General features: G+C 35.7%; 1 protein-coding gene and 1 pseudogene across 1 annotated transcript; both read right to left on the bottom strand.

The window, feature by feature from the left end:
* Positions 1–215: 215 nt before the first annotated feature.
* Positions 216–2648, bottom strand: LOC132553672 (uncharacterized; annotated as a pseudogene).
* A 9644-nt stretch (positions 2649–12292) lies between these two features.
* On the bottom strand, positions 12293–18522 carry LOC132553673 (microfibril-associated glycoprotein 4-like). The gene is made up of 6 exons (XM_060217931.1): positions 18449–18522; positions 17929–18083; positions 15772–15935; positions 13304–13400; positions 12950–13111; positions 12293–12537 (listed from the first exon to the last, which is right to left on the bottom strand). The coding sequence occupies exons 1-6, from the start codon at positions 18520–18522 to the stop codon at positions 12293–12295; spliced, it is 897 nt and encodes a 298-aa protein (XP_060073914.1).
* Positions 18523–26530: the final 8008 nt, after the last annotated feature.

The raw sequence follows: 26530 nt of genomic DNA on the forward strand, positions 1-26530 counted from the left end.
AAAATACTTTTCTTCTATAAGACTACTACCTAAAACGTCAGTTGGTACACAGAAGTAAAGTAAAACAGACCTGCAGACCATATTAAAAAATAGTTGAAAATTCATGTACATGTATGGTATTTTAAATGTTCATGTTAAATCTTGATTCCATCAATGCGACAGCTTCCATTTTTACAGGTCTGACAAAATCACTACAGAGTGGTGGGGGTTGGTCTTTAAGTAGCATATCCTCCACTTGCATCGTACTTTTTTTCTGCCACTTGTAGCACTTCTGCCATCAGTTCATGTACATAGTCTGTAAGATAAAAAGTACATATACAAGTACACTGGTTTTATTATTTTTTCCAATCACTATTACACAAAATCTGACACTATTGCTAGTAAAGACTTTAAAAGTTTTGTATACATGGACATATTTTCCTGCAACTAAAATGCAAGTTGTTAATTGAAGAATCATGTACTGCAATATATAGAATACTGAACCTAACCTAAAAGATTAAACTCGTCTTCATATGCAACATAATACTTACCAAATGTTTGTTTTGTTTTGACTTTTCTGACAGTGTATCCACCTTTCTTCTGTTTAGGGTAGATTATCTTAAACATTTTCTCCCCAGCAGATGTCATGGCTTGTTCTCTTCTCACATTTTCATTGTGGTGAAGTGCAGCTAGAATCACCCTATTCAAAGAGATGCAACAAAAATTTAAACTTTCCTGATTAAGTATCATCAATATCTTAAGAATTAAGACTGGCTGCCTAAATCTTTTACATATTCATTTTAACATATCTTACATCTAGCTACAACACTAAATCTCTTTTAACATTGCAATATTCACCACAGGAGTTTTGAGACAGGTAGACTACTAGTGAATAATGATATTTTCACAACCTGTTGATGATGTTAGATCTTGAGACAGATATACATATACGATCAACTTGTCTGTACAAATTGATGTCAAAAGAAATAATAGTCTTATGAGAATCATGTGATCATATGCCTGCACAACATTCCATTGAATGAAAAGCCATGCATTTTAGGGGCAAACTGGTTAACTGTTGAGTGGTACCCTTATAGTTCTGAAGTTTGGTGATGTGTTGATAGCATGAGAATGTCCTTTTTCATTTGTGGTGACGTCAACATCAGTTCTAGCTTCTCCATTACTTTACTCTCTGAAAAGTGAAAGTGAGGATTTCAAATGATGAAGTAAAAATATAATATGGGATCATAAGGAATTTAGAACACGAATATTAATTCCATGCTAAGAACAAGAAACTAAAGATACCATTTTCCTGGATGTGCTTTTCATTCAGGTGAAAAATGTCATTGCTAAAGAAATTAGGCACTTATGATTTGAATTATTGATACGTCACCAATTTCGAGCCAAATGAAAAAGTAAGCAAGTTAAAGGTAGGATACACAATAATTGTTGTCATCTTGAGTCAATGCCATACCAGGAAAAATACCTTTTTTTATCTATTTCTTTTTCCTTTCCTGTGTTCTCAAGTCATCATGCAGACAGCAAGGAAACAGATCACCATGACCATCATGGATATTTTGGACATGGTTTACCACAGAAACCCACTTCTGGTACATCAAAGCGCCATCTGCTGAGGGCGTTGATGCAGGAACCCAGTATAAGTGATTGGTTATACTTTTTATCCAGCTTTCAAATTCACCACAATCTCTTTCTTTTGACAGTGCCAACAGCTTCTTCTTCAAACCTAAAGAATATTTCATATGCATTTTAATACAAAACCTATTATATTTCAACATAAAAAATTATTCTAGACTTTAAATTGAGTTGTGTGTTCATACATTTAATTCCATTTGATATTTATTTAGTCCTTAGGACATGGTCTACAAAGTATCTGAAGTAAAGCCCTTAGCAAAACAAAACAAACTGAAATCAAACTATTTACTACGATGACTGTTAATACTGATTGGGCTTCTTGTTTTGTTTATGCTAAACACAAACACTTAAAGAAAATGCAATACCTTTTGCAACATACCATACATCAACGCAGTGATTGGTCTCTGTCATGTTCTCCCTCACCCACTTTCTGATCTGGACATGTCGGTCGGTGACTAGGGTATCTATGTTGATCCCATGGCGTTTTAGATTGTCCACGCTCCGTATCAACCCTTCCTTTTCCATGTTGACGCTATGTTTGACGTCATTACTCTGAAATTGATCAAAATCTTAACATTACACAATGTACCAAAATTAACATAACTCGTGTTCTGGAAAGTACATGTAGATTGTAGATATATATATATATATATATATATATATATATATATATATATTGAAATTGTTTCTGTTTGTATTCATGACCACATTTTCTACCAGCAGTTTCTACATAAAATTAACGGGGGCCACAGTCGTCCAGTGGTTAAGCCTGGTCTCAGAAATTGTGGAATATATAACGAATGGCATTTTTTTTCTTTTAAATTTTTACGATTAGAAATACCAACCTGAACTAACTGTATATCTACGACTGTCCCTCTGTCCAAATCCATCAGTGAATAACTGCAAAACTTAGCACAGTGTCCCGGGGTATCGCATCGGCCATCTCCTCCTATATCAATGTTATTGTCACTTTCGCACATTTCTGCAAAATATTTCACTTGATTTTCTGTCCACATCCTTAGAATTGTAGACTGTAAATAATGTCGCTGATGCTTGAAAAACGTGTCATGGCATATTACCGGGATGTCCATAAAGTTAAAAATTCTTAGAGTCTTTGAGGGCAACGATCCAGAAAATAAAAAGGTCGCAGACAGCTGGACATTTCCTCTTGGAAGGGATCCCACCATTGACTAGCTTCTCCATTTAAAGGTCCTACCACACATGTCACATTCTTGATGCACACAACACATGGTACCGATCATTCGTGTCACTTCTACTTGGCATGGTGATAAACAGGGTCTACATTTATCAAAAAGTTCAAGCAGTTTGCTTTCTTCAATTATGAGGAGTCTGTCTCTGCTCTGTCCACTGTGTAGCACATCTCTGCAATACATAAATGTTCATGACATTCTACATACATAATTGCCATAATATGAACGAGGGCACTATGACATGATATTATTATAGAGAAATGATATAAGCAAGACTGAGGTTAGGGTTATATTCCATCTTGGGACAACACCGTTAGATCAAAGTGCCATCCAAAAAGGCAATGCAATGATGTTTTAGTACACAATGGATTGATATGACTATAAAAGCATGTCATAACAAAGTCCTGAAACACAAGCCAGAAAGTATCAAAATAAATTATTTTTCTCTGCAAAATGTCAGACATGTTACAACACATACTCATTTTCTTCCATATCTAACTCTGTGTCCGAGTCGTCTGGACCAGAATCCGGATGATAGGAGTGATCCAGATCTTTACTGTTGGTCTTGAAAAGGTCCAAATGATCTTCGTACTCACTATCACTTTCCAAGTTGGTTTCTTCATCATCACTTGGAATTTATATATACAAAATTGTAGCAAATATATATTCAACTCACTTAGCACCCATCCACTCTCACATTCATTCAATACAACCACTTATATTTGATTAAATACACAGAACCCATTTTTCTTAACCAAGTCTCTACATATATAGTTCACTGTCTGCCCAAAGCTCCCGTCTCTCCAGGTGGTACCACACAGTCCTTCACTCTCTTAGCGCCACGATGTTACGCGAGATACGCGGTGACCCCTCCGTAGACCACATCAGTCAAGGTAGTGTCATGATCGGGTTCCTTTGGTTATAACAATTTCATCAAGGTCCTGATTCTGGTCACAAACTCCAGAGGAAGGCCTCAGTATATTTAGGGTCACATATAGAGGTATCTCAACTCCTAGGTAGCTTCATCGCCAACACCCTGGACACACAGTCTTGGTTCTCAGAAATATGGCACACTGCCTCTCTGACACACAGTCCTGGTTCTCAAAAGCATGGCACACAGCCTCTGGGACACACATTGCTGGTTCTCAGAAACATGCCACACAGCCTCTCGGACACACAGTCCTGGTTCTCAGAAACATGGCACACTGCCTCTCTGACACAGAGTCCTGGTTCTCAGAAACATGGCACACAGCCTCTCGGACACACAGTCCTGGTTCTCAGAAACATGGCACACTACCTCTCTGACACACAGTCCTGGTTCTCAGAAACATGGCACACAGCCTCTCGGACACACAGTGCTGGTTCTCAGAAACATGGCACACTGCCTCTCGGACATACAGTCCTGGTTCTCAGAAACATGGCACACAGCCTCTCTGACACAGAGTCCTGGTTCTCAGAAACATGGCACACAGCCTCTCGGACACACAATCCTGGCTCTCAGAAATATGGCACACTACCTCTCGGACAGACAGTCCTGGTAACATTACATGAAAGCACCCAGCTTATGCATCCAACCCCGTAGCACCCAGCCTATAACATTGAAGAACCTTCCTGGTTCAAGTCCGGGGTTGAAATGACCGCACACACAGGTAGCACTTACCTGTGTTGCATGATTTGGTTACGCCTCAGTGACTCTTCCTTTCTGACTCAGCAATTTTTATCCAGGGACCTCGGGTAACCTCTACAGGACAGGTGTACACTGATCACTGTATAGGACACTGAGCGCCACCACTCTAAGGTACTGGATAGCTAACAAATAACTTACCGAGTACAGCATTCTTTTTTGACATGCACTGAGTATTATATTCGCCTTTCAACATATATGAATGTGTAAGGTATGTATGACCCATCCGAAGACGGGCAAGGACAACTTCGTCTCGGTTGTTGTCTCTATAGCCTGGAGACCATTCACCGATACCAGGTTTTAAGGAGTGCAATTTGTTATTGATATATGTATTCCATTCCTCTTGCCACTGAATTTTTAAATGTAAAAAATGGTTTTAAATCGGTAAAATGAAGCTTTTATTAAGCGATTAAGCTTTCTTTGCGGCACGATCTGCTTTTTCATTGCCTGGAATTCCAAGGAAAAAGCAATACGAAAGTTAAAGGCAAGTTCAAGATATAGTATTAATGCATGACGAATGAAAATATTTTCGATCTTTCTAATGCTAAGACACTGTAGTACAGAAAGAGAGTCTGAATGGATCACAGCTCTTATTGCTTTGTTTCTTTGAATATATTCAAGAGCGAGGTAGATAGCTCGCGCTTCCGCCGAGAATATTGAATTACCAATATGTGAAAAGAATAACAATCCAAAATCAAATTCAACACATCTTCCGTAAACAATAGCAATACGGAGGCTCATGAAAAAGTACAAAAAATAAGACCAGGGGTTCGGCAAGAACAAGTGTCTTCTGACGACACCCGCGAATGTAAATATTGGTGAATCCCGAACAGAAATGTCACGTTCCCAAATGAGAACAGTATAAACAATAGTGGAACCAACAGGTAAACGACAACGCATCAAACACTCATCTTCATATAAAATATCCCTCAACGAAGTCAATATGATGGCCATCAAAACGTCATCATCATATCGTCATCTTGCACGAGTACCATATACCGAGAACAGGCCATTGATTAACGAACCAACTGCAACATGTGAACAGCATAGGTTGGGAATGCAGGGATGTTGCTATTCAGAAAATCACAATTCACTATTGGGGAAATGAAATATCGCTTCTCATACAGCTTGGTGGAAAGCTGTCCGTTTTGGTTTCGTCGTTGGAAAATACCAAGAAAAGCGGCTGATGTGGAAGAGGCGGTCCTGTACTTAATGTTTAAGTATCGTGGATATATAAGGTAGGCGTAGTCAATACAAATCTTGTTATCTAAAGACATAATTTCATCAATATATCTTAAAAGCGAACTTGAAGGACCCTTCAAGGCTTTTGATTTCTGTATAGACATGCTTTCTGATAAATTATGCCTCTTATGAAATCAACAAAAATCAGCCTATGTAGGGATATGGTTACGAAATATCTACCAGGATTAATCTAGACGCTGAATATACTCCGAGTTATCGAACGTTAAACGAGTAATTTAAAAACACCCAACATCGGGTTTATCTTGAAGTAAAATAACGTTTCCTTCCTGAGCAAATTCGTTCTTTGATATTTCGAAAACTTTATTTTTCATGGTATGAATCACTTATGAAAATGGTGAATATTCTACACTACGAAAATTCATGTTTCAAGTACCATCTGAGTCATAAGATTTATGTGTCGATTTACAATTTTAAATATTTTATTTGTCTTAATTATTTTTTTGTTTTCTTTTGGTGTATATTATGTTAGCAGATATTCTGAAAATTTTCATCATTGATACCCTGTTATTTACGTCTTCTGTTGTATGTGGCATAAACGTGATCGCTGCATGTTTCTTGGGAAAAAGTATTTCTTTGTGTTATATGGTTGCTATTGTTATCGTTGCTAGCAAACACTTGTATTGTGATATATATTGCTATTGTTGTATTCACTGCTGTTTGTTTGTAAATTTGCCAAATTATATTTACAACTTACGTGAAATGACCTTACGTTCTGTGTAATGTTTGTCTCAAAATAGTTCTACATAGCAAACGTTTGTACTTGTTCGAAATGGGAACGGTCTTCTCGTAATATTAAAATTTTCCAAATAAAGACGGCTGTTTTTCTGGTGAAGGGTCCGAAATAACTAGACTCCTTCCACCAATTAGAATGTGTGTTTAATACACGATTGAGCTCAGCGGTGTTCTACGTCAGAGATTTATGTTGAATGGAAGCATTCAAAGATATTTTCAAAAATAAGTCTTTTTTCCAAAGCTCAGTCAACAAATCGCATGAATGTATGTGGTTGTGTTTGTAGATTAGGCTTAATAGTTTCATCCTTACCTATTAACCCTATTGTACTAATTGCTTGCAGAGAGGAATAGGCAATATTCTATAACCAAAACCGATAACTCGCTCATTTTAGCGCAATTATATCATTATTATGCCATGCAGGTATAAGTAACGGTACATAGGACCGCCAATGAATTATAGGTTACTAAATATCAATATCAGACCTTTCAAAAATCATAACGCATTACTTTCCAAAATATTGCATGTGATTAACTTTTTGTTAATTATTGAATATTATCAGGGGAGCATGACAATATAAAAGGAAATTCCACACAGACTTCTGACATTAAAACGTGTGGAGACCTTGATTCCGACAACGGTTCAGGAGTGTATCGTATCACACCCGTACCAGACAAGTCATTTGATGTGTACTGTGATATGGATAGTGAAGGAGGTCCATGGAAAGTAAGTTAAGTTAACAACAAAAGATTGTAAAAATAATAAATCCAAACTGCAACACAATAAACCTAACTAACAATCAGGCAAGCTAAAGAGCATCAAAGACGCCCAACTTTATATCACATTTAAAAAACGAGGTCACTATGACAACCATAACACTTACCCATAATTCTTATAAACCGGTACTACACCGTCGCCCCAAGTGATAATCGCACCTGCATCACTGTGAGTCACCATTTTACGACGAACTTAGATATGTGAAAGTCCGTAATTTCATTATTTTCACTACTATCAGGAATTCTATTTTGCTATACCTGTATCAGAAAAATTAAAACAAAATGTATACATGCACTTTCTATGACTATAAATATCTACAACTTAACGTTTTATTTAATGATCAAGTTTTTAATGTCAATTATACATTGATGATGATGCAATGGAAAGGTTATGTTGATAATGTTGCCATGTTGGTATTTTCTTGATTTTTTCTTTCAATCTTGGTCAGACAAACTCTTACAATAGGGTCAAGTTATACATGTAAGATTCTCTCATTTCTAGTAAATTGGACAAGTAGATTTCTCCGCCAGTTCCCGTAACAAATGGCCTTGGTATACATTCTACAAATAAAATGTTGAATGCACAGACTTTTCACAAAAAACAGGTGCTATGGCGGCTTTTATTCAAACGTGTGAGTAGTGATGACTATATTGTTTGCATTAGAAACATCGACCTAAATGATTCAGCACGAACAACCATTTTGTCTTAGCACAGGCGGTCCAAGGGACCGGCTAGTTTATGCCATGTCGTGGCGTCCATCATTTGCCCATGTTTAAAACTTTCATTAAAAATACGTCAACAAAACATAAAATTCAAGGTCAATTTACATTCATATTCAAATAGCAAATGTTGCTTGTCCATGTCACTAAGAGACAGAATTTGCTGTAAAACGTGTTAGCTCCACATTCAAGACGTTCGGTTAGGGATTGGGTTTGGTGTCTGTAAAGGCGTTGCGTTGTTTGTTGACCTTCAACGACATGAATGTTTATCATGGAAATAAAGGTCGTGTCAGAAGTAAACAAACCCTTCTATCTGGTTTTGTGTTTTTTTGTACCGAACTTCATGATTTGTCAGTTTTATCAAATTATTTATGTTTTCTAATTTTCTTAACACAAGCCTGCAAATGTGTATGTGAAAAATAACAAAATTTATCAATGGCAAATGTAATAAACTGTTTTTATTAATAGAAATATTCTGTTGATATATCGATGATTTCCCCAATTTCCCAAAGGGGCCTTTTACCAATTTATTCAGGAAAAAATCCTGAATTGTATACATTCCGTTCCACTATTTCAATGAATCCAAATGTGGCAAATAGGCTAAAATAGATAAGAGGTATACGCTATTTTGGGGAGTAATAATCATTTCCATTTGTTGCAATTTATGTACTTGTAGATCATTATTTCCAACTGAAACGCTTTCGTACGTGAAGAATGTACGTGAAGAATATCTACATATTACGTACGACAGGCACTCGCCCATACGCGGTTGTATCTGAAAATCGCCAAATATCAATGATTAGATTTGGACTGTTAGAGATATACAGAAATTTACAAGTGGTCAATTTAATTCTACTAAACATGAACATGCAATTCCCTTCCGTAAAAAAATATTTAAAGTTACAATAATGCCCTTTATGATTAAAATATGTGATACTATAAACGAAATATATGAAATTAATAATGAGGTTACTATGACTGTTTATATGATAAATGATTGCTTACAAGTATTTCAATATGTACAGCTGTATTTTTGTTATAGTTCAGCTTGTCCAAAGGACCGGAGAGTTTATACCATGTCGTGGCGTCCATCGACTGCCCGGCAACCTTTTTCATAACACTATTATTAGCCATGAACGGCCCAGCGAATTGTGACCCGATTTTGACCTAGTCATAGGGAGAGAGCGGAACAGATTTTGTATGAATGGTGTATCTCGCCACAGCTTGGTCCTGAAGATCAGGACTACAAAGGGGTGATTTTGTGGTGAATCGTCCTTCATACAGGGGAATGAAATTTGTATAACCGACTGATCGTTGCTTCCTGTTGCAAAGAGGGAGGCCAAAAAAGGGAAATAAAATAATTCTTTAAAATCATTATTCGTCTGTAAGAATTCCAGCATTCTCTCAATTTGATGTGAATCATTCATTTCGAGGTTGGTCCCAGCCTTCTGGGACAGGATAAGTGGGGCCTTATACGGGAGGTTCTTTAAAATATGTTTTCTGTAACATACCTGGTTGAATGGAACATAATTCGGTATAAACCAGGAGTCTGACGCCCATCTGTATATTGTCCAAGTTTGGAATGAATCAGTTTTTGGGAGAATGGGACTCGTTTTTGTGTAAACAGTAGATCCGACTTTCATCTTACTGACTGAAAAGCTGCAATGGTCAGTTGACCGATGCAGGAATGCTATGCCTAATATCATCACCTGGATATGGTAGCATGATTCTTTGCCCAGTTAAAGTATATTATTTCACAACAGGATAACCTATTCTTACACAACAAATAACTATCCTGCCGTAGTAGACAATGTTGTCAAATATCTTTGTACAGTATTATACATTACTGGCATGTTCATGGAATTATTCCCTCTTTCCGTTGCTTATATATTTACTGTTCAAATCGAATGTCATAAGCGTGATATGCTCGTTATTTCAACATTTCATGAAAGATAAAAACTCGAGGGATAGTAATTTAAGAAATTAACTGTTGAACTTGAAGATAAACTGTTTTCAAATGACTTTCAATACATTTACAATGGCGATCTTTTTAAAGAATTCTTTTCCGACGATTTATCTGACACAGGTTGCCAATATCAACGAGACTCAAACCCAGACATCGATTCGTTAACTGAAGTAACAAGTCAGCGTCTTTTTGGTCAAACGTTTGACAAAGATGGTGGTTCTGACGTGTCTTAATTTCAACGAGCGCAGTTTAACGAGAAAAGTTGTAAAATAAGGCAGGTAACCCAGTCTACAAATATTTATGACATTTCATTTGTCTATATCAGGGGACAGAACCCCTTACCTCCCTTTATTATAAGGTCGCGTAACACCACGCCAAAAGATTGTCCAAGCGCAGGCTGAAGCATTCGGAAGAAAACATCGGATATCATATATAGCTGGCCTCTACCTCAAAATCTATATTACAAAAAATGATATTCAGGAGCATATAATATCAAATCATAAATTTAGCAAAAACTTCCTTGATTGATCGGCTCGAATCTAATACCAATGGTCAAATACGAAACCATCAATGTGTTTTAATCTCGAAATGCGACCATATTTGAAAAAGGTGAACCTAAATGAAATATATCATAGAGGTAATTGTGAAGTAACAATCTTTATCGGGCTGTTCACTTGTTTGAATTTTGTATAATCTTTGATATTTTCTTACTATTTTCGAATGCCTGTCCTGCAGGTGGGGAGCAACCATTTGTACCTGCTGTGTGTATGAGGCGACAAAACATAGGTTTATGTTCTAATTTTGTAACGATCTTCTTTCGATTACTTTATATTTACCGAATCGCGCCTAGGTTTAAAATTTGGAATCACTCGGGAGTCCAAGAAACACAAATCAGCTTCAATTTTAGTTGTGATAGTGAAACACCTAGTTCACCCGTTGTCAGTATAATGGGACATGGTGAGAGATTCCTGCTTGGGGTTTTAGACGGTATACTTTAGAGAGATAACAGTGTAAAGTCGACTTACTTCCACACTACCACATGACACATAGGTACACTACACAAGTACTCTTGGAGGATACATCTGGAAGCCATCCTTAAATGACCCTGACTAATGATAAGACAAGACGCAAAGCAATTGAAGCAAACCAGTTTCTAATGTCGTCTCCACAGAGGAAACGCAAGCGGATCGTCTTTAGTGAAGAGAGGAAAATTTACCAGAATACGCTGTAAATATTCCGGTTTGAAAAGTCGAGAAAGACGTCACTGCTATGTTTTATCTACCCTAGCCACGTGGATGTTTTCGTGCATACTCAACTTTTGTGAAATATTGAGTCTTTAGAGCCGCAATTAGGTATGGTTGTAGATTTGGGTTTTAATCTGGAATTGGTAGCGTGACACTCCACCCATTACAACGTTCTAATCGGTCCTTGTATATCCAATATAATGCTAAGCGGAAGAATTAAGTACCATTTTGATAACATTTGTTTTTGAAGGCATGTAGTCAGAACGCATAACATTCATCTGGGTAGGAAGGTCAACGACCAGATCAAACATGAGAGTTACCATATTACTTATTAAGTAAAAATCGATTTCAAGAATAGAAATACATTATGGTTTTACGGATCATTTATCCTCCATGGCAGAATATTTCATCATGCTTCGCTTCATGTACATTATTAGAATTATCCAGAAATTGACACATTTTGGCAGAAATTCAAAGGAATAACCGAACGAAAAGGTTGTGGAGAATATCACCAATAAACAACGTGTACAACAAAATATTGAGAGATCTTGATAACATTGACATGTTTATTAAAACGTCACTGAAGTAAACACATCACTTATTAAAAAAATATCGATTTACATAATAAAAATATACGATTGTTTTACGGTCCATTGGTCAATGTCTCTCAAGTTGATTAATTTTTAATGTCGTCTCTCTTGGTCTGCATGGTTACAAACACCCAATCGCTGTACATTTTGTTGTTACCAATAACATTACATTGATATCAGTATTGAAATTTCATGTTATTTTGCAACGTACCAATCAATTTGATCTTTTGTGATGATATGACCATTTGAAAATTTTATCATTTGTCTTATACCTTGTAGTTTGTTTGATGGTTCTTTTTGGATCGCTCTGTGTTTTACCGTTTGATGGCCCTAATGATATTTTATGGGTTGACGGGCCGCTAAAAATGTCCTAACAATAATGATAATTTTGCTAGAATTCCCAACCATTAAGGATCACCCGTCACTTTAGTACAGCTACTTTGTGTGACACAAAATAAAAAAAATCCATCCGTCCTCTACGGTTTCTTTAACATCATTCTTGTTTTCTTCATTCGAGTGGGTACATCTTCTTCATAAAATCCCTTCCAATACACGGAAGTTCTCCAGTGTATAACGTTGTACTCGCCATTCAGATTTACGGCCGTACATCTTCTGTGCCACCATGGTGCTTTCCGAATTACGGCGCAGTTCTTAAAGTATGCGTCATTATCTCTCTCGGCTGTTGAGAACAACTGACCATTGTTTTCTTCGAAGGCATTACCTGTCCATATATTGATATTAAATAAGGCACAAGACGAAGTAAATTTACGTTAAAAGAGAATATTATACTACAAACTAGATCAAAGTGATATTATTTTTGAACTCGGTTGTGAATAAAGGATTAATTGATGATGCTAATTATGCAGATCCTAACTCTAGATTATTAAGTGAAGTACAGAATGCATGACACCAGAACATGGCCCGTCATGGGATGTTTCCATATCCTAATGTAGGGAAACGGCGGGAGAATGAGGATCTGCATTTTAATGAGATTGACGTTGAAAGAAATAATACGGACATCGAAAATAAAAGAGTAAAACTATGTCCGTTTCCTGACTTCCGCTAAAAGTAATTTTGGTAAAACCGTAACAATTTGAACAACTTGAAGTAGATTTGACCATCGTTGGACTTACTGATATTTCCTCTGAAACCACTCACTGACAGTGTGTAATTCTCGGCTTCATCGGAGATTTGAAATTCTGTATATTCAGCATAACCAAATGTTTCATTAACAGATTCCAGTTGTATCCGGAGCACACAAGGGGTCTTAGTCAGAGCGAAAATGCCATCATTTCCTGTTAAAAACATGCATTACGAAATGAATGGCATTGCAAACTCCTGCATGTAAAACTGATTAACAAAAAACGGAACAGAAAAATGCAAATAGCTATAAATTTATGTAGAAGGTATTTGGTAGGCTTTGCAGTCATCAGGTATTATGTATACCGTTGAACGAAATTTAAATACGGACTTGAAATAATACATACCCAACCAATAATTGCCGTGCTGATCGCCAAATCCAGTTTTGTACTGATCCCAGTCTCTGTAGAAATCCACTTCATTGTTTTCACGGTTCTGTATTACCTGTTGGACAATATTATAGTCATAGAAATAAACATTTATGCGTTAAATTTTGGTGATTTATAGTATAAAACTAGTATCACTACCTTATTCTCAATTTACATTGAAGGTGCTCTCTACTTGCGTATAGGTAACGTAGTGATTCGGTTTTTAATGTCATCAATTCCAATGTTTTTCCTATTGCAAGGGTTCTTCTCTTGAGTATAACTAAGGAAGTTCTGGGCAGATTTCAACAATAGTTTTGCGTAATTTATCAACATAAATCTTAGATTTGGATTATCTGAATTTTGAACTGTTGGATAATCTTTTTTACACAAAAATATTTTTTTATGCTGTTTCTTCAGTTTAAGAATAATCCAAATGATAGTGAAATGAAGCATTTTTAGCTTTTTTTTCTAAACTGCATTTTGGTCGCTATGGAGATATGCGGCTGTCAAACTCTATTGAAAAATAACATTTTGAAATAATCTGCTTTTTAGCCCGGTACGTCTGTTTGTAATAATAATCGCTACTTTTCATAAAAGGCTAAACAGATTTTTCTCAACTTGGTTAATAAGCATCACTGGGGCTGGAGAACCAAGTTCGTATTAATATTGGTTCTCGATCGGCCCACAATTGGGATATTATCCAAGTTCTTTAAAATCCTACTTCTCCTGTAGGAATAATTGGAACTTGTCTGAAGCATTTTTTGATAAAAGGGGAATAAATGTTGTGTAGATGGCGGTTACTGGCCCCAGGAGGAACGGCACAAATCAGGGGAAGTAGAGCCAGTTCTAAAACATCTCGCTTCTTTTCCGGGAATACCTGGATATTGTACCCATTCGGTCTGACGCATTCTTGGTTGAAGGGAAATCAATTTTGTATAAACGGTGGATCTAAGACCCATGGGTAGGACGAGCGAGGTCCTATAGGGGAAAAGTGGCTAATTCGTCTATATCATTCTTACTTAGGAATGCCTGTATTTTATCACAGTTTGGTCCGAGACATGCTTGGGTTCTATATTGACAGAACAGTGGGTTTCGGCCCCCAGAGCGGAAGGGGTGGGGTCAAATGGTGGAAATGAAACAAATTCTTAAAAATCCTTCCTGTGTTAGAATAATTCAATTTTGTCAACAATTACTCTGAAATATTTTTCGGTGAATATCCCTTAGCCTGTACATACAGAGCATTTAACCCCTTGGAGAGGAGGGGCGGGGTCTACTAGAGACAATATATACAGTTGTTTTAAATACTTTTCCATGAGTTCAGAATAATCAATTTCACCTCACCTTTCAAAATATCATCACTAGAACAAAAGTAAAATGTCAGAAATTTTGGGGTTCGAGGTTTGCTTCTACCAAAACTAAATAACATATCTCCAGTGTCCTCCATTACCTCTTGGGGAGGGAGTAAAGTTACTATTATTTACATACGGATTTTTCAGTGGATTTAGCATTGGAGTATTTTAACATGATTACGAATTATTAGCATTGACCCAGTAAGGCTGAAAAGGGGTTGGTATAACAGGAATTAAATTTACTTATTGTCTCTAGATTCAAAAACAAATACTCTTCATGAATGAAAATGTCGCGCCTTGCGAACAATTGTTGATTTCATACCCCCATAATATAACAGTGATATAGTTTATCATTATTCAATTTAGGTGAAATTTTTTGCTTAAAAAGTTGTATCGTTTCCAATTTTCTTAAAACATTGTTCGATTTATCAGTACATGGCACATTTTCTTCATACACAAATACTTCGTTGCTTTCAACTAAAATTCTAACATGATAGAATTAAGTGCAATCACAAATTGAGAGTCTAACGTAAGATATCTTTTATTTATATTTTGGCCATCAAAGTTGCCATTTATGTGGTCTTATTGTCGTGCTGAAATGTATTCCACTCCTATGACTGTTTTTTGTTTTTTTAATATTTTGATTAAATCGCTTCACAAAGTTAAATGCAATGAGAACATTAAACAAGCTTTCATCTAAGCTGTGTGATAAGCGTGATAATTTCGATTTCCCTATTGTGAAATTTCCATTTCTGCATTGTAACAGCCCTAGTACCAAACCTATGGTGTGTAGATGTCGCAGCAGTTGATTCGTTATTAAAAGACTCCCATTATGACAATTTTCGCACAAAAATGCGTCAACTGACGGACAATCTCGTAATACAAGGTTTCGAATGACGCAGGTTTATATGAATTATTGGTAAGTGTTATGGTTGTCATAGTCACCTCGTTTTATTTATTTATTTATCTATTTATTTATTTATGCGATATGAAGGTGGGTGTCCTTGATGCTCGTTAGTTTGCCTGTTTGTTAGTAAGTTTTTTTAATTGCATTTTGGATTTATTTTTATACAATCTTGTGTTGTTAACTAAACTTACTGTCCATGGACCTCCTTCACTATCCATATCACAGTACACATCAAATGACTTGTCTGGTACGGGTGTGATACGATACACTCCTGAACCGTTGGCGGAATCAAGGTCTCCACACGTTTTAATGTCAGAATTCTGTGTGGAATTTCCTTTTATATTGTCATGCTCCCCTGATAATATTGAATAAATAACAAAAAGTTAATCCCATGCAATATTTTGGAAAGTAATGCGTAATGATTTTTGAAAGGTCCGATATTTAGTACCCTATAATTCATTGGCGGCCCTATTTACCGTTATGTTTACTTGCATGGCATAATAATGATATAATTGCGCTAAAATGAGTTATCGGTTTTGGTTATAGAATATGCCTATTTCCCTCTGCAAGAAAGAAGTACAATAGGGTAAGTAGGTAAGGATGAAATTATTAAGTCTAATCTACACACATTCGTGTGATTTGTGAATTGAACTTTGAAAAAAATAACTTATTTTTGATAATATCTTTGAATGTTTTCATTCAACATACATCTCTGACGTAGAACACCGCTGGTATCAATCGTGTATTAAACACACATTCTAATTGGTGGAAGGAGTCTCGATATTTCAGACCCTTCACCAGAAATCTAAACGGTCTTTATTCGAAAAATTTCAAATTACGAGAAGACTGATCCCATTTCGTACGAGTACAAACGTTTGCTATGTAGAACTATTTTTGATACAAACAAACAGATCATTTCACGCAAGTTGTTAATATAATTTGGCAAATTTACAAACAAACAACAGTGAATACCGCAATAGCAATATATATCACAATACAAGTGTTTGCTAGCAACGATAACAATTGCAACCATATAACACAATGAAATACTTTTTCCCAAGAAACATGCAGCGATCACGTTTATGCCACATACAACAGAAGACGTAAATAACAGGGCTATATACATATATATCAAGTAGAAAAATGAAAATATATGCTAACATCACATACATTAAAAGAAAAAAAATAAGACAAATAAAATAGTTACAACTGTAAATCGACACATAAATCTTATGACTCATATGGTACTTGAAACATTTTTTTTGTAGTGTAGAATATTCACCATTTTCAGAAATGATTCTTACCATGAAAAAATAAAGTCCTCGAAATATTAAAGGACGAATTTGCTCAGGAAGGAAACATTATTTTACTTCAAGATAAATCCGATGTTGGGTGTTTTTCAATTAATCGTTTAACGTTCGTTCATAATTTATCAGAAAGCATGCATATACAGAAAACAAATGTCATGAAGGTTCCTTCAAGCACGCTGTATCGATGAAATTCTGTCTTTAACAAAAATAGTATACATACATCTCTCGGTGTTTATCCCTCAAACCTTTCTGTATGCATAAAAAAATTCTCTCTGTCTACATTAAACTAATGATAACTAACATGTCACACCAGCTTAATACATAACCTAATCCCCCGCCCACCCCACCCAGAGTAGAGAATCCCGCTATCCACACACTGAATAACACTTACAAACCACTTTCCACTCCAACCTAACATCTTTCGCCAACCCCTTTTTAAAAACAAGCACATTAAGCACAATTAGGTACAAATCGGAAAGGTAAATCAACCCATGTTGAAGGATCAGAATGGAAACACAGAAAGCCATAGATATGTTGAAAAGCAGATCAGTTTACCCGCAGTGTGATTGGAAAGTTAACCAGATGGGACGTGCAATAACAAATTTCACAAAATCACCAAACTAACAACTAATCATAGTCTGGCGGACGGGACTTTAAACGGTGACCTGTGTGAGTATTAACCTCGCACGAAAAAGATCCTCCCGCGGTTATCGATTATAAGAGTAGGCGCTTAACGCCGCCTATGAGCCCGTGTAAGCCCAAATTAAACAAAACAACATTCGGCCTAATGTCATTTTCATTCTATTAGGAACGGACTTCTAAATTTCCCATTACAAAAATCAATAATCGTAATAAGACAGCTTGGAGATTTAGCAGGAAAGGAGAAAAGGACCCCCTCCACCGCCAGAAGTCCAGACACATCACCACAAGATTACCTTTAGACCAGGGAGTCGTCTCCAAATTACAGACCAGTCAACCCCCTAACGACTCCAACCCATGAGGGGAGCACTCCCTCACGTCGCCAGAGAATCGACATACGTCGAATGGACTCTGCCCGGTGACGGGCAAAGTCAAGGAGACCACATATCTTCATCATGATGATGAAGGTTTCTCGTCTCCTTGACTCTGCCCGTCGCCGAAAATCATATACCGAGAACAGGCCATTAGCTCTTAGCTGAGAACTGGTTCCAGTTCTTTTTTATGTACACATTTGTGCATTTACTGTATAAATTTGCGAAATTGTTTTCTAATTTTGATTCATTGTCTAAATTGCTCAATACAAATTTTCGTTACTAACTTGCCGTTATTTCTGATATTTGACTATGTATTATAATCTGCAAATGTCGTTTTAAAGTGCAAGTCCTAAATTGACCACTAGCCGACCCTCTTGAATATTTCCTGTCTTGCTGTTTTTCGTTGAGTCACCTTAGACATCCATCTTTCAAACTAAGAAGTGCCTAATGATAAGATCTCTACGGCCACGTTTACATACATTCAAACAAGCTACATGTATAATCATATCAATCAAGCGGATCATTCAACACAGCAAAGATCTTACCTTGCGCGATCCCGATGACGTAGAGCACATTCGTTTTGTTGGTCTGTTTGACGGTATCGTGGAGAATACACCATTGCGATGATGTGTCATAAGTCGCCATTGACGCTTTAACCGTCAGAGCGGTGATCATGCACTCTATTTTTGAAGAAACTGATACATTTGGACCGGTATTTTCTGGCAAATGTCTGTTGTTATATACTGTTTCCACGTCCCATACGTGTTCGATACTTTCAAAGCTACTGACAACATGAATTACTGGAACAAATTTTGTAATTTTTTATATAAGGAGCTATTCTACCAATCCTGATATGTAATTGACATGTATATATGTATCAATTTTATAGCAAAAAGTAAAATGCCAACATGGAAATGAAACGTTTTACATGTCAATTGATTTTCATATGACGTTGAAGCGTGAAACTCCCTGTTATTGATTAGAACAGCGATGTTTACTTTGCAACAGGGGATCAACTCTATGTCTATCACTCTTAAATAATTTATCTTTCAGAAGTTTGAACTGGCCGCCATGCTGGCAATCTTATTAAAATGCATATCATATTTTTTCGCCCTGTTACTCTCCGCATTCCTAATGAAGATAGTAACGGGGCAGGGTTTAGGATCTGCATTTGAATCTGATCGCCATACCTGCATACAATATTAGAAATATTGAGCGGAAAAAACAAAACAGTGATACATAAGAAGTGAAAGATCATTTTATATATCGATTCCATATTTTTTCAAAACATTATATTTGATAATAGACATGTTAGCCCCTATGTCGACTTAACCACAGGGGATCAAGGATAAATACCTGCCCAACACGGTTAAACGATCCTTCAATTATTAATCATTTTCATTATAATTTATTTTCGTTATTCTTGTATTAAATATATTTTTTATTAACTTCCCTTTGATATCACCATACTAATGGTTTTCGAGCTATAAATTATGTTCAGGTAGGAAGGTAAACGTTAATGTAAATTTAGGTGAACTCTTATGGACATTTTTTGGCAGGTAAAAAATTCTTACGCCCTGCCTGTATGTTAATACCACGACAATTCTAGGAAAACGTATTACCTGTTAAAACTGTTGATGCTAAAAGCCATATCATGTCTGATTGTTGAAGTGTTCTTTGTAGTTTCTTGATTGCAGTTTCCACAGGCAACTGCTTCCTGTTAAATAAAAGATATATTAACTCAGAGAAATGAGCAAACCTCAAGTTACTTCCTGATCCCGGTTTCACACATTCTGATTGGAAGATGTGAACAGCTAAAGATACCTCATATATGTAGATCTTGCATATAATTCATAATACATGTTGAGCTGAAAATGATGTAATGTTCCAGCATTATAGCATTGACCTAGGTCTTGGCTCGCAAACATGGTCACCTATCCATGACGTTATCAAACCAGACTGCTTAATCCATATCAAAGATCTAAGAGAACGTTTTAAAATTTATCTGGACCTGATGAAGTATCCTCAGCTTAACCCCTGGCATCGACTCTGTCACGTGAAATAGTGAGTGGAATATAGTACAACGATGTAATACAATGATGATTTTCCGTTAAGTGTCATTTGCAATTTAATACTATGACAGAAAATATCTAAATATCATGTCAAATAACATATTAAAATGAAAAACCGTTATATTTCCTCTTTTTATCACATGATGCATTATTCAGGTATATATACGAATATATTTCTACATCAATCATGAAGTGATTTCGGCTCCATATATACATTGTATCCATTGTCACAATTCAATCTTTTTTTCATTTGTTAAAAGTCTTTGTAGGCGTTGTATATCGCCCGCCTTATATCAATATGGTATGGATCGATACCATTAGAGAAATTGAACATTGAACGAACGATGAATGAGAATTTTGATATTGTGTGATTTTACCATTGATTTAACAAGACACAGATTCAGCAAGTCTCCTTGATACATTATCAACTATTATTGGTCTTATCTGTGTGAATAATACTGATGTTATTCGTAAAACAGTGCATCGGATTTTCTGCGGTGAAGAGGAAAACAATTAATGCATAACATGATTAAATCAATTATAGATGTTTCAAAATGTTTGTACATGACGATTTAATCTTTGAAATTCTTACATGATGAAGCGGACAGAACTGAGCCAGATGAGTCATTATCCTGTCTTTATGATATTGATATTACATTAGACAGGGTGAAAAAGAACATCCTGGGATGGGCAATAGCAACGCCAACTGAACAAAAACATACCTTAGGAACCTTCTGAGCCGCTGAAAAACACAGGTAGCACAGACCTCATCTTTAAAAGGTCAGCAATCAGTGAGCGTCATAAAGGCAAAGAGGAAGGAAGATCTCTCTGTCGTAATGGCACACGGGACGGTAGAGAGGGCGGGCTGTTTGAATCGTTTGTTTTTCGGGCTTACATACTAAACTTTTGGTAATTACTGAAATGAAATGATATAGTTAAGGATGCAACCATGAAAAAATAGTCCAGTACATTTTCATGGAATCACCTGTAAACTATATCAATATCAAAAACCGAATCATCTTCACATTCAGCTGAAGTATAATTATGGCTCCATAATTTGTGATTTTCAGATTTGGTTGAAAAGAAGGAATTTGATAACACTTATCAGGTTCGATTTGAAAAACAAATATTAATATTTATAGCAACTCAAAATCTGTATTCCCTACATCAAACCAGAAGTTGAATTATGCATCAGTAAGCAAACTCATGTGGTATTAACGGAATAGATCCCGAAATAAATATTTCCACATCTATCCTACATCATTAACTTAGATATATCACAATCTCACTTTCTTGCAAATCACAAACTTCGGTATATCACAATCTTACATTCCTCCTACATCATAAACTTAGGTATATCACAATCTCACTTTCCTTCTACATCATAAACTTAGGTATATCACAATCTCACTTTCCTCCTACATTATAAACTTAGGTATATCACAATCTCACTTTCCTCCTACATTATAAACTTAGGTATATCACAATCTCACTTTCCTCCTACATTATAAACTTAGGTATATCACAATCTCACTTTCGCTCTACATCATAAACATAATAATATCATAACATCATAATCAAACAAGCAAGAATGACGTCATTGCATAAAGGTGGTGAAAAGATAATGTTTACAATTACAGGCCTATAACTTTGCTGTCAATATTTCTTGTTAAAAACATGTTACATACCATTTTTATGGATGATTAGGGAAAAGGAATCATATCCAACAGTCTATCCAAGCGATAACACCGTGTTCAATGTACGTTCAATGGAAATGTACGTCTAATCCAAACTCAAGAAAACTTAAAATATGGACAAAAGAAAGACATACACGGAGACTCCTGAAAAAGTAAAAGAAGACCAGGTGTTCTGGATGTTTGAGCGTCTTCTGCTTTATCGACAACACCTACCATGCCAATAAAAGTACTAAAAGGCAATGTCACGTTGTCAACACGTCTACTAAGGAGTCATAAATCGGAATAAAGGGTTTGGAGTAGAGTTGTATAAGGTGATAGCCACCCCTTTAACACTATCGTAACGACCTTTAACACTACGCAGTCATAAACCAATTCTAAAATCAAAAGTCTTTTTTAAAAAAATCAGCTCTGCCCCATTTGTCAATATAATTTGCCCTTTAAGCAAACACCGAGTTCGAATTTCTATCCTCATATTTGGAATGAAACTACCCTTTCCGATGTTCATCAGCAGGAAGTAGGTGTACCACAAGGCAGCATTCTTTCAGTTACACGTGTTGAACGTAAAACTAACAGTATTGTCAAAACACCTCACTTGCGGCCGCTCTTTATGTCGACGACTTCAATATATGCTATTGATCTACGCATAGGAATACCATCGAAAGATAAACATAACAATGTTTGAATCGACTCTAAATTTGGGCAGATGAAAATGAATTAAAATTTTCACAATACAAAACAGTTTTGTATGAATTTTTGTCACATGTGGTGTACCCATTCTGGTTGTTGAGCAAACCAAATTCTTATGTGTAATATTAGACAGAAAATTGTCCTTCCTTCCACATAAAATACCTCAAACCCTAATGCTTTAAAGCACCTAATATTCTAAAGGCGGTGTCCCACACTGTTTGGAAGCTGATAGAAACGTTTTGCTAAAACGTTCTATAGCTCTTGTTAGATCAAATAAGACTACGGTTCAATTGTGTATGGATATGCTTGACCTTCATATCTCAAATTATTAGACACTGTTCATCACCAGGGTCTGAGGCTAGCTCTCGGAGCTTTCAAGGCCACAAATATAGCAAGCCTCTACGTAAGGGCTAACAAACCATCACTATATAGTCGTCGAAATAACTTGGCTTTGCAATACACCATTCAGACAAAGTCAAATCCTACAAATCTTGCTTTTTCACTTTCATTTAAACCAAAATATAAAACGTTGGTTTCAAAGCAAACCAAAGACCATTCCACAATTTGGTATTCGGATTTCCACTCTTTTACAAAACACAAATATTGATATTGACCAAACTCGGTCATTTGGCACGATAGACATTCCACCCTGGCTCTTGAATTCACCTGAAGTTGACTTTTAACTTCATGAAGTGGCTAAAGCAGACACTGACTGTTGCACCTTTCGTTCGCCTTCTCGAAATTGCAGTTAAAATATATTTTTTCTACATTTATATACTAATTGTTCAAAAGAAAATGATAAGGTTGCCGAACACCCAACAACACCTCAATATTCTCGGAGGAAGTGCGAGCTATATACCTCGCCCTTCTTTAACATATTCAAACAAACAAAGTATTAAGAGCTGTTATCTATTTAGACCCTCTTTATGTACTGCAACGTCTTAGCAATAGAAATATCGAAAATATTGTCATTCGTAGTACAATAATACTTTGACTTTCGTATTGTTTTTGCTGGGTTCCTTGGCACATGAAAATACCAGGCAATGAAAAAGCAGATCGCGAAGGCAGTTTTATCGCTACCACCAGTTGTTTTAAACTTCATTTTACTGATTTAAAACAATTTATCAAACAGTTTTTAATAGCTCAGTGGCAGGAGGAATAGAATCAATATATTAACAATGAATTGCACTCCATAAAACCTATCATCGGTGAATGGTCTCCATGCTGGAGACAACCACCCTGATGAATTGTCCTTGCCCGTCTTCGGATGAGCCATACATACCTTATGCATTCGTATATGCTGAAAGGCAAAGTTAATCCTCGTTGCTTAGCATGTTTTGAGCCTTTAACCCTTAAACATTTTTTATCGTAACGTTGCAAGTGTGAAGACCCTTTTAGAAACTGTTGATATTTATAAAATTCCAGGATGTCTGAGAGATGTTTGTCTATATATTAGACTATGACTTACCAATCTTTTGTGATAATATAACCATTATTTTTAGCATTAGTCATTTACTTTTTTGTTTGTTTGATGGTATTTCCATTTTTGGATCGTTATTTGTTTCACTGGTTGATGGCCCTAGTGACCTTTTATGTGTTTACGGTCCGTTAAGATTGTAATAATAATGATAATCTTCAATCCGGACATTTCTTTGTTTATGTTTTATCGTCATTCCCAGATCATAACTATCCTGAAGTAATACTGCAACTTGTAATTTATATATAACTGCGTGTCTAAAGATGAGAACAAATGTTTGACCATACATATGCCGTGCACCAAACATTTTGCGAGATTGTATTGAATTGATTAAAACAAAAACTAATATTAAGACAATAACTGCATTTAAAAGTACTTGTTTCGCTGGAGTCTTTCCACATATCAAATGTTTAAAACCCTTTGTATCCATTTCTAAACTTTAAGTATTTCGTCATTTAGTAAAAGTACGTTCTACTCATATTCACAAGGTTCACTATAGAATTATCTAATTATGAAATGAATTGATAAAATAAGAAGTTCTACAAGGACCCATACTTGACACTTTATTGTTCGTAATTGATGTAAATGATATTTGTTACTTAAACAAATACCTAATTGATATGCATGAAGATGATAACACAACGCATGTGAATGGTAATAATTGTAGTGTTCTACGCAAGTCATAAAGTCAAGTCAGAGTTGACGTTCCTTTTGTGTAATTCTTCAGAGTTAATACAGTTTCAAGTTACGCAGCCATTTTGTGTTGGTGTTGGTTCAATTCGCCTGTGATTTAATTCGTCGTGGTAGGTCTCCACATTGGGACCAATGATTAGATTCGTTACAATAATGACTGTACAAGTATTGTGTCAACTTCAAGGAAACTTCAACCAATTTTAAGTGCTGTACAAACAAGAAGATGAAACTCAGAGATGCTAACTACTAGTAAGGATAAATTGGATATTTAAAGACCTTTGACTTTGTATACATATGGCGAAGAGATGTATTCTACTTGCCAAAAGCTTTAGGGTGTGTAAATTAATGAAAACCTCACTTTGGCAGATCACACAATAAAGTATCGTCAAACAGCAGTTGCTTTACGTGGTAAGATGTAATTACATTCCAATATTTTAAGTATACTATAATGCATATACAATCCTAGTAATAAGTTGTGATATTATTGTTAAGGGGAATAGTCTGCCCCCAAGAACAAGTAAATGGAACCAATTAAATTCAAGCCAGCTCCGACTTCAAGCAAAAAGCTGATTCCGTTGTTGGGATTTTTATACAGAACAAAATACCGTACGTATGTACTAGTGTGCTGGGATTTAAATAATCTGGCTTCGTTTCTTGTAACGTGGTGTTCCGTTATGGGCTGAGATAAACTACTCTGAACAAATTAATTTTGCCATGAGTAAATTTTTCATTATTTAAAAGTCCTTCATTTGACAAAAGAATGTTTAAACAAATCTTTTATAAATATCGGACTGATTGCAAAATCCAAATTTTCAGGTCAATTAAGAAAATACGCTGACTATGCACCTTTCTTCTGAATACTTTTTTTTTCTTTATTGTAATGAATATGATATATATGATAACTATATCTCATTAGTCCGGTATCGTATTGTCTAATTACATATATGGCATTCCTATCCATTCAATATTATTAAATAACGTAATTAAAATGTTGACAATTTTGAAGGTTTAGTGAACCCCTTTCAAATACTATGATTCTCAAAATGAGATGATACGCGTTTTCCTCGTGGTATTTGTGAGAGTCACATGTATGATTTACACTTTAATGATATGTAATCCTCGTTCAATAAAGTCTAATTTTTATTTGAAATTTGAAAAACATTTTACTCATACGTAAGATTAATTTGTTTCGCTGATCTCGACCCATATCATCATCAACAATTACACAACAGTCATTCCTGTTATCATCAATATCACACCCAAGTAATCATTATACTTACATGTTAGTCCTGCTTTCTCTAACAGACTATACCAGTAATGCCAGTAATCTCCCTAAAACACGTGTCACTGCTGTACCGTGTATATACAATGTAGGAAACCCGTATGCTTACATGCATATTTAATGAAGTCTAGTGTCGTGATGCAAGGTTGGTCTAACACAAGGGATTCGGTAAAAAAAATCCTTAATACACAACAGATAAATATTTTAGAACATGACCAAAACGGTTCATCAGTTCTGTTAAGATCTTTATGCGATATTCTATCGTCACTAAATATATTTTTCACAAATTTTCACAATTTCGTAATTTCGACTTAGTTATCTCGTAATTTCGACTTAGTTTTCTCATAATTTCGATTCAATTACCTCATAATTTCGATTTAGTTATCTCATAATTACGAATTAGTTATCTCGTTATTTCGATTTAGATAAGACGGCATACATTCAATATTACTAACAACTCCCAGAACGAAACTGATGTATATTGCAACTCAATTCATGGTACAGCTATGATTATTGATTGCAATTTAAAATTGACATAAACTTGGGCTACTTGTTTATATCATTTTATGAGCATGCATATGTATGTGTGTATGTATGTTCAGACAAATACATGTATGTGTGTATGTATGTACACTGTTTATGTTACGGATGTATCTATTCAAATGTTTGTATGTTCAGACATAAATACATGTATGTGTGTGAAAAAATGTATGCGTGGT

This window comes from Ylistrum balloti, unplaced genomic scaffold (genome assembly GCF_031769215.1).
Source record: "Ylistrum balloti isolate Yb309-2 unplaced genomic scaffold, AGI_CSIRO_Ybal_v1 Utg370344, whole genome shotgun sequence".
Lineage (NCBI taxonomy): Eukaryota > Metazoa > Mollusca > Bivalvia > Pectinida > Pectinidae > Ylistrum > Ylistrum balloti.

Coding starts and splice junctions, on each gene's coding strand:
- LOC132553673 (XM_060217931.1), bottom strand. CDS start 18,522: ATGGTGTATTCTCCACGATACCGTCAAACAGACCAACAAAACGAATGT. Junction 13,401..15,771: donor GTGAAGGAGGTCCATGGACA/GTAAGTTTAGTT, acceptor ATTGTCCAACAG/GTAATACAGAACCGTGAAAA. Junction 13,112..13,303: donor GCACGGCAATTATTGGTTGG/GTATGTATTATT, acceptor TGTTTTTAACAG/GAAATGATGGCATTTTCGCT.